This window comes from Centropristis striata, chromosome 20, assembly GCF_030273125.1.
Source record: "Centropristis striata isolate RG_2023a ecotype Rhode Island chromosome 20, C.striata_1.0, whole genome shotgun sequence".
NCBI lineage: Eukaryota > Metazoa > Chordata > Actinopteri > Perciformes > Serranidae > Centropristis > Centropristis striata.
In genome coordinates this window covers 33,626,741-33,636,768 of record NC_081536.1, presented here as the reverse complement: position 1 = coordinate 33,636,768, position 10,028 = coordinate 33,626,741, and the positions used below count along the sequence as shown (strand labels likewise).

General features: G+C 39.5%; 2 protein-coding genes across 2 annotated transcripts in view; one reads left to right on the top strand and one right to left on the bottom strand.

Moving 5' to 3' along the window:
* Nucleotides 1–10,028, top strand: part of LOC131993935 (echinoderm microtubule-associated protein-like 6) — an 87,790-nt gene that overhangs the window by 24,514 nt on the left and 53,248 nt on the right. The window contains exon 3 of the mRNA XM_059360014.1: nucleotides 1,458–1,617. Coding sequence (XP_059215997.1) covers nucleotides 1,458–1,617 — 160 coding nt within the window. The remainder of the gene's footprint in view (nucleotides 1–1,457; nucleotides 1,618–10,028) is intronic.
* Nucleotides 7,522–9,428, bottom strand: LOC131993926 (nuclear factor 7, ovary-like). The gene has a single exon (XM_059360005.1). It carries the CDS (start codon nucleotides 9,187–9,189, stop codon nucleotides 7,789–7,791), a length of 1,401 nt encoding a protein of 466 aa, XP_059215988.1. The 5' UTR covers nucleotides 9,190–9,428; the 3' UTR covers nucleotides 7,522–7,788.

Below are 10,028 nucleotides of genomic sequence, written 5' to 3'. Positions count from 1 at the left end.
GTGTGTATTGTGCATACTTGTGTGTGTGTGTGCCTGTTGCGTGCATGTGTGTGTGTGTGTGTGTGTATTGTGCATACTTGTGTGTGTGTGTGTGTGCCTGTTGCGTGCATGTGTGTGTGTGTGTGTGTGTGTGTGTGTGTGTGTGTGTGTATTGTGCATACTTGTGTGTGTGTGCCTGTTGCGTGCATGTGTGTGTGTGTCTGTGTGTATTGTGCATACTTGTGTGTGTGTGTGTGCCTGTTGCGTGCACGTGTGTGTGTGTGTGTGTGTGTGTGTTGATAATGATGCCATTAAGCAGTGACTGTATTTATAGCAGTCTCTTTGTAAAGCAGCACACACACACACACACACACACACACACACACACACACTGACCCTCTGAGAGAATAAAAGAGTTTTATCTGAACTAAAACAGGCAGAAATGTGAATATATTTATGTATTTTTAGTCTTTCCTCTCATGTATTTATAGATCTGTCTGAACCCAACAACCTGCAGAGTGTTTGACAGGCTTAAAATAAAATCATAAATCACCAAAAATACCTCGTTTATCAAAGCTAGATGCTCTAAAAACAGAAACTATTGTCAGAGTTTTAAAGTTTCTGAGTGTTCTTTAATGAATCATGAGTGAAAAACACTTTAATCAGGACAAAAATACATTAAAATGAAGCTTAAAATAGTGACATTGACAAATCAACTCTTTACATTTTTTATTTTAATAACAGAATATTTTCTAGATGTTTTGACACTCTGAAAAGTATGTTTTCTTTAAAAAAAATAGATTGTATAATATTATAATTTTTAAAAATATTTAAAACGATGAAATTATTTCTTTATAAAATGAATAATAATTTAATGGTATATTTTTATTTAATAGAAAATAGACAGTAGAATAGTTCATTTAATGGTAAGATTTTTCATTATTTAATATTCAACCTAGAGACATAAATCTGTTTTATGTCGGTGTGTGTGTATGAATTTAAGTTCCACACACACAATAATGTGTCGATATTTTCAAAATAAAAGTCCTGACCAGATGTCAAAAATGTGTAGAAAAAAAACAAAAGCATCTTAAATAATAAATAGAAAAACTAACATGAATGAGTTGTCTGAAAAAGAAAAGGGGCTTTTACTTTCACTTCTTTATTTAGAGTATTTTGTGTACTTTTAATTGAAGTAATGGATGTGAAAAATGTAACTCTAGATCAGCTAAATGTTTTAAATGTTGAATATGTTTTTATATCATTTTTTAATGTAAGTCTGTTTTCTCCTCCTCCTCTCCTTGTTCCCTGTCCTCTTTCCTTTCATTTCTCTTTCCACTTCTTGTTTCCTCTCCTCCTCCTCCTCCTCCTCCTCCTCCTCCTCCTCCTCTCCTCTCCTCCTCTCTGCCTCCTCCTCTCCTCCTCCTCCTCCTCCTCCTCCTCCTCCTCCTCCTCCTCCTCCTCCTGCTCCTCCTCAGCCTGGCGTTACACCCTGAGCGCTCCCTGGTGGCTACCGGTCAGGTGGGGAAGGATCCCTATGTGTGTGTGTGGGACTCCTTCACTGTCCAGACCGTCTCTCTGCTGAGGGACGGACACACACACGGCATCGCCTGCCTCGCCTTCAGCGCCGACGGACAGGTGAGACACACACACACACACACACACACACACACACACACACATTTTCCTTAAAAAAATCGCCAGAAATCCAGACTTTTATCATCGAAAGAAACTATAAAAACAGGCATTATCGTCAGAGTTTGAGCTTTCCGACGGTCCTTGAACGCATCACCAGTTATAAAAAGTGACAAAAAAAGACAAGAAAAAAGTGACAGAGAGGAGAGGAGAGGACAGGAGAGGCTGTTTACACAGAGCAGAGAGGAGAGGACAGGAGAGGCTGTTTACACAGAGCTGAGAGGAGAGGACAGGAGAGGCTGGAAACATGACAACTACGTGTTTTTTTTTGCTTCTGTTGTGTCATTTCTGATAATTTTATGTCTTTTCTTTGGTTATTTTGTGTTTTATATGATAGTTTTGGTGTTTTTTGGGGTATTTTTTCATCTTATTTTTGTCATTTTTACATCTTTTTTTGGTTATTTTGTGTCTTTTATCAGAGAAATTCAACTTTTTTTTCAGATTTCTGTTATTCTAACTGTGTTATTCTGCACAAAGACTGTTTGAGTTGTTCTGATTGAGCTGATTCAGCAGAGCTGCATTTTTTATATGTTGCAGTGAAACACAAAGACACAGAGAGGAGAATGATAAATGATCAAAAAACGCCCTGAAACATCTCGTTGGGGTTCAGAGGGTTAAAAAGTCAACGTGTCAGCTCTAAAGCTGTTATTCCTTGTGAGTCTGCAGATATTTCTGTCTCTGACTGGCTGTGACTCAGTTCATCTGTCAGCAGACAAACACTTTGAGTCATTTATTAACTGGCAGCGTCACATCGACAGATTCAGCTTCTTCACACGAGTTCAGAGTGTGGGATCCTCACAGGGGTTTTAGGGGGAGATAGCAGGTCAACAGTCATAAAAACAGTTGTCCATCATGTCCCCAGTATGTGAATTTACTGAGGTCCCTGAACTGTCTGTGAGCTGCATAAATTTTGCTTGTTTGCATTGAGCTTTTCTTTAATATTCAATATTTAAATCATGTATATAAACCTTTCCTGATCCCTAACCATGTGCTGTGAGCTAATTAATAAAAAATAAAATAAATATAATATAAATTGAAAGAAATGAACAGATTAAAAAAAACATTGAAATTAAAATTATGAGCGTAAAAAAATTAAAATTCAATAGGTCCTGTCTCGTGCCTGATGGAATACATTTTTAAAGAAATATTAAATGTTTATATAATATATATAATAATATGAAACTTTTTTGATCCCTAACCAAGTGCTGTGAGCTTATTAAATAAAATTAAAAAAATAAAGATAATAAAATGAATAAATAATTTAAAAAAAAAGGAAAAATTTAAACATAAAAAATCAATAATAATTAAAAGATCTAAAAAATAAAATAAAAATAAAGAGCATAAAAAATAAAATTATTTTTGCTGGAATATATTTTTAAACAAATAACCACATATTCCTGAACCTTGACCAAGTGCTCTTTTTATTAATAAAATAATAATAATAAAATATAAATCAATAAAAAATGTATACAGCGTATATATATATATATATATCAGCAAATTTAATGGGAACATAAATCAAATACAGATATCTGCAGCATAAAAGCCAGTATTATCCAGTATTATCCCATTATTTAAAAGTATCTTTAAAGTATCTCAACCATTTTATACAGAGACTCTTTTTCAAAACTTCCTTCTGTTGTTTGTATTTTTATTTTATTCTTGTTTGTTTTGTTGTTTTTGGCTTTTATCTGCTGCTTCTTCACCATAAAGCACTTGGAATATTGTCAAGTGCCGTATAAATAAACTTTATGATGATGATTATGATCTAGATTATTTCTAAAATTTGAGGATTTGCCACATTATTTCTATCATGGATTCACTGACGGAGACCTAAAACAGCCAATCACAGCTTCATGAGGCGTGACATCATCAGAGCCGGTTCCTCCTGGTCCAAAGATCAGAGGTTTGGTGGTTTAGAGAGTCTTTCTGCAGGTCTGTAGCAGCTGAACTCAAAGTGTTCCAGACTTCATAAGGAATAAGCTGCACCAAAAGCCCCAGCTCCTGATTTATTATTCAGTTTGGATTTATGATTATTTTATTGATTCTGTGTTTACTGTGTGATTTACTCGCAGCCGTTAAGTCGTCATGACCAAAAGTGCCGGCCAGAAACAAAAACTGCCGACACAACAGCACGGATCACTTCCTGCTGCCCGCTCGCTCTCTTTCTCCTCTAAAAGCCTGACGCTCAAATTAAGGCTGGGGAAAGTTTTTTACCCTTCAGAGGCAGCAGAGACCTCCAGATATCTGAACAGAGACGCTTCTACCAGCACACGAGTCTCTTTACAGACCGATTTATGCCCATAACATGCAGTAAATGTGTTATTGTGTCCTCTTGTGTGTGAATCTTTGTGCATCCTGGGGTCCCTAAACAGTCTGTGAGCTGCATAAATCGGGTCTGAGTGTAAAGCTGAGACTCTTGTGGATTCAATGAGCCCAAATGGTCATTTTCAAAGGGGTCCTCTGACCTCTGAGCTCAAGATATCTGAATGAAAATGGTTCTGTGGATCCACATAAGTCTCTTCTTTGGAAACATGCCCACTTTATGCTGATCCCATGCATGTAAATTGGTTAAAAATTGTGGCTATGGATATTTCTGCATACTAATGTCAGAACTAGAAAATTTCCTCTGGGTAAATTCTGAAAGGGCCACGGGGGCTACTGCCAGTGTGTGTACACTATGATGAGATTCTTCAGGTATTTATAACAATTAATACTAGTAATGTTATGATACTATATAATATACAAGGAGCACACCTACAACAAGCATTCCTTTTCTAGTATTTATTTATACAGCAACCTATGACCTTTAACCTCAAAATGTGTGTGTGTGAAATATGTGTATCTGGAGGAGTGTGGGTGCTTATGCGTGCATGCGTGCGTGCATGTATCTGTAACCGTAATCACATCAAAGGATCAAAGGATCAAAGGATCAATGACGTTGGGGTCGACCAATCAGAGAAGAGCAATCAACAGAATTAACTGCCGCTGTAGAATGTACCGGAACAGTGACAGCAGCCAGAGGTGGACAGACTGGAATTTCTGGCCTCGAACAGAAAGCATTTTTGGCAAAACCATAATACCTATCATTGATCCGACTTCACTTTGAGCGTCCAGAGTTCTTCCTGAACGTCTACATATGTTTTTTGTGAAGAAAAATTAAGAAATAGCTTTGTTAGAGCGATCTGAAAAACTGTTAAATATGTTTTTCTACAGAAATCTTCCTACGTTTTTAATATGGGAGCCAATGAGGCTGTTGGTGGTGTTGGTGGTGCATCTGTGCGTCCTACGCCCAAACTATAACTCTGACAGCTTTACCAGAGGATTGTGAGGGAGAAGACTAATTTTCCTACGTTTCTATGTATAAATTATTTCTGTAGAGTGGAATTTGCGGCCTGGAGCGCAGTTTTCAAATTTATTTTTTGACAGTTTTTTCTCTCCCTCGACACTCTGGAGATGATGTCACACACTGTGACACGAACATTCCGTGCAATACACACCCATTATAATCTCAGAATTTCTCCAAAAATGATCATGGTCATTGAACAGGGATTGATAAAAAAAACTATATGACCTATCGAAACGTGGATTAATACACCGATACACAAGACTTGTGTCTACTGTTTAAAGTTTAAATGGAGTCTCTAGGTGAAATTATGCCGGAGAAGTAGACGTTTAAAAATCTCCAATTATTGTTCTTTTTCCCTCATTTTTTTTCGGCCGTCCCATTCATTTCAATGCAAAATTTTGACTTACGTCGCAAAAAATTTGTATTCCGTAGAGAAAAGTAATAGCACACTGATCCCAATCAAACCGCACGTTTTGATATGTACTTTGTAGCGGGACGAAATTGTGTCTGGAAGAGGAAGAAGAAAAAATTCACAGTATAACAATAGTGTTCGGTGCGATTGCCCCGTGGCCCTAATAAGCCTGAACTGCATAAATCAGGAGAGACAACAAGACAAGAATCTGTGTGGGACCCCTGCCTGTTTTTCTCTTTTTCATATGATTTTTAATTAAATATATCGGGCTGTTTATTGACGTGACATGCCCACTTTATGCACTTTACCAAAGCAGTTTCGTGTAGAAATCACAGTGTTTCTCCTGCAGTAAATGTGTTATTGTGTCCTCTTGTGTGTTAATCTTTGTGCATCCTGGGGTCCCTAAACAGTCTGTGAGCTGCATAAATCGGGTCTGACAATAGGTTCTATGGGTACCATGAGTCTCTTCTTTAGAAATATGCCCACAGATCTCATGCATATAAATGGGTTAAAAATGCAGCCTGTTGCCCGGTGCATCTCAGGTGAGTCAGCTGAGGGGCGGAGCTTTAACACAACAGGTCATCAGGTCTCTCAGAGTCTCATTCCAAACTGGTGAATAACTGAGCTGCAGATATCTGTTCTGTGTTTCCCCACAAGTCTCTTTACAGTCATGCTGTAACATGCAGTAAAATGTGTTATTGTGTCCTCTTGTGTGTGAATCTTTGTGCATCCTGGGGTCCCTAAACAGTCTGTGAGCTGCATAAATCGGGTCTGAGTGTGAAGCTGAGACTCTTGTGGATTCAATTAACCCAAATGGTCATTTTCAAAGGGGTCGTCTGACCTCTGAGCTCAAGATATCTGAATGAAAATGGGTTCTAGGGGTACCCAAAAGTTTCTTCATGCCCACTTTATGCTGATCCCATGCATGTAAATTGGTTAAAAATGGTGGCTTTGAATATTTCTGCATACTAATGTCAGAATAAGCCTGAACTGCATAAATCAGGAGATAAAACAAGACAAGAATCTGTGTGGGACCCCTGCCTGTTTTTCTCTTTTTCGTATGATTCTTAATTAAATATATTCAGGCTGTTTATTAACGTGACATGCCCACTTTATGCACTTTACCAAAGCAGTTTTGGGCAGAAATCACACAGTGTTTCTGCTGCAGTAAAATGTGTTATTGTGTCCTCTTGTGTGTGAATCTTTGTGCATCCTGGGGTCCCTAAACAGTCTGTGAGCTGCATAAATCGGGTCTGACAATAGGTTCTATGGGTACCCACGAGTCTTTCCTTTAGAAATATGCCCACAGATCTCATGCATATAAATGGGTTAAAAATGGTGGCGAAGCTGAATCTTATCGTCTGTCTCTCAGAGTGTGAATGTGTGTCTCTTTGTGTCAGTGAGGCAGAATAACAACCTGTTTCCTGGTTTGTCTCAGGTGAGTCAGTTGAGGGGCGGAGCTTTAACACAACAGGTTATCAGGTTGAGTCTCATTCCAAACTGGTGAATAACAGACCTGCAGATATCTGTTCTGTGTTTCCCCACGAGTCTCTTTACAGTCATGCTGTAACATGCAGTAAAATGTGTTATTGTGTCCTCTTTCTCAACAGGCAACACAACACAAGTACTGCTATACAATCACACTAAATACACAAATCTACTAAATGTCAAAAGTTTCTGAAACTAAATCACAGCATGGATTTTCTCTGCTGGAGTCTGAATGTGGGATTACTGGTTACATGAAGCCACGCCCACTGCCACAATCCTGCCCCGCCCTTCACAATAAAAGCCCAATAATGCATGAACACTGCAAATGCCGTAAATCTGTTAATTAATACAATGAGAAAGATTTTTTTTTTTTTTACAGTATTATTAAATTGCTTCATGGTCTTTAATGTTAAATGACATTAAATTATATGTTAAAATACAAAACATATACATGATATTGCTGAATGTAAAATTAATTAAACGTTATGTTTTCTTTGAGTGAAACTTTAAATTTAACGTAAAGAAATGTAAAAAGAAATCTTAAAAGAACAGTAAAAAGTTTGACAGCAATAGTTGTCATGTATTTAACAGTATTTTTTTATATAACACCCTCAAACACCAATAAAAGAAAAAAACAATCAATGAGAATTAAGTTTTACAGAGAATTCATTTTAAAGATTTGATCAATAATCGAACAGGAAACCATGGAGACGCCTGCCAGTCACAGAGTGATTGACAGCTCTTTGATCTGATGTTACATCATCATGACATCATCATGACATAATTTCCTCACACTGACAGAGAATAAAACACGAGGACAACATGGTCACATGTTCCTCAAAGACTTCAGAACGATGCTGATCGTCTATTCCTGTTGTCCTGCAGCCACAGAGACCTTCTCTGGTAAAACCTGCAGTGGGCGATGATCCTCATCCCTGTTGTTAAAATATGGAAACAGTCTCTCAGTGAAAGTGTGTGTGAAGGTGTGTATGTGTGTGTTAGTATCAGCATCAGAGAACGACAGCGTTCCTCTGTTCCAGTCCAGATTCACTCTGATCCTCTGGAGCTTCTTCTGCACGTTGAGAGCAGTCGATGAACCTGGTAGTGACAGCACAAAGTATTTACCTTCACGGAACCCCATTCCCCAGAATCCAGACTTTGGGAGTTCTTTCCTCGGGACAGACTCTGCTAACAGACCCAGGAACCAGCGTGTATTGTCTCCAACCTGGACCTCCCAGCTGTGAGTCCCTGAGTTAAAGCCCTCAGAGCCCAGAACAGAGCAGTAACCACCAATCCTCTCTGGATTATCAGGAAGCTGCTGTTCCTCTCCTGGTCTCAGACTGGTCAGATCTTCAGACAGGAAGAGTTTTGGATCAGCAGTGTTTGGGTCCAGAATGACAGGACTGTAGGAGACCATGTCCTTCATCTTGTTCCAGATGTTGAAGGCCAGGTTGCCCAGGTGTTTGGCCTGGTCTATCAGAGCTCCTGAGGGCAGCTGTGGATCCTCCAGCAGGAGGCGCTGCTGGACTCTTTCCACTGCAGCCTTGTAGTTTTGCAGGAATGAGACGTGTTCAGCTCTCAGCTCATCCTCTGTGGCTCTGACTGTGTCTGAAAGAGCTGCTATCTCTCTGCTCAGAGCCTCCATCTTCTCCTTCATCATCTGACTCTTCTGCTCCTCTTCCTCCCTCAGTGCAGCCATCCTGGCCTCCTCTTCCTCTTCTAGAAACTGGTGAAGCTTCTTAAACTGCTCCTTAATCTGCGTCTCTGTGCGTCGAGCCTGGAACTGAATGTGTCCTGTTGTTTGATCAAACTTCACTTTAACTTTTTTTAAAACCTTTAACTTCTTCTTTAAAGGCTCCAGAGTTTCCTGAAGTTCCTTCTTGTGTTGTTGTGCAGCTTCATCGATGGGTCTGAATCTGTGGTTGGTGTGTTTTTCTGAATCTCTGCAGACGACACACACTGGCTGCTGATGGTCCAGACAGAAGAGTTTGAGTTTCTCAGAGTGCAGACTGCAGAGAGCCTCTGAAGCTCTCTGATCTCTCTCCAGTAAGAAACTCTCACACAGGTTCTTTAACGCCAGGTTACAGGGTGGAAGACTCTTTGAAGATCTTCTCTTACAGACCGGACACTCTCTGGTTGGTTTCTCTGTCCACCAGCTCTGCAGACAGTCTCTACAGAAGCTGTGGCTGCATGTCAGAAGAACAGGATGTTTAAAGATGTCGTGGCAGACAGAACAGCAGAGATCGTCCTCTAATCTGGAAGCCATTTATTCTCTGGGTGAAGCTGAAAACACAGCAGACAAACAGCTCAGCCACTCCCTGTTCTCTCAAAGTTACTTTACTTTCCTGTAAAACTGTCCTTCAGTTTGTGGATTCAGCAGCTGGGTGAAGTGGAGCTGTTCCAGTATTCCCAGTAATCTCCTGAAGTTGTCCTCTTTCAGTCAAAGTGGAGGTTTTAGTAGTTTTAGTCCGAAGCTGAATCTTATCGTCCGTCTCTCAGAGTGTGTGTGTGTGTGTGTGTGTCTCTTTGTGTCAGGTGAGTCACCTGAGGGGCGGAGCTTTAACACAACAGTTTATCATGTTGAGTCTCATTCCAAACTGGTGAATAATTCTGAGCTGCAGATATCTGAATGAAAATAAGTTCTGAGTCTCTTTAACAGGCATGCTGTAACATGCAGTAAAATGTGTTATTGTGTCCTCTTGTGTGTGAGTCTTTGTGCATCCTGGGGTCCCTAAACAGTTTGTGAGCTGCATAAATCGGGTCTGACTGGAAAGCTGAGACTCTTGTGGATTCAATGAGCCCAACAAAGGGTCCTCTGACCTCTGAGCTCAAGATATCTAAATGAAAATGCTTCTGTGGATCCCCATAAGTCTCTTCTTTAGAAACATGCCCACTTTATGCTGATCCCATGCATGTAAATTGGTTAAAAATTGTGGCTTTGAATATTTCTGCATACTAATGTCAGAATAAGCCTGAACTGCATAAATCAGGAGAGACAACAAGACAAGAATCTGTGTTGCAACTCTGCCTGTTTTTCTCTTTCTCATAAGATTTACTGGTTGGATTACTGGTTACATGGAGCCACGCCCACTACCACAAACCTGC

What these genes read in the sequence shown, in the direction of transcription:
- LOC131993926 (XM_059360005.1), bottom strand. Translation starts at nt 9,189, where the DNA reads ATGGCTTCCAGATTAGAGGACGATCTCTGCTGTTCTGTCTGCCACGAC.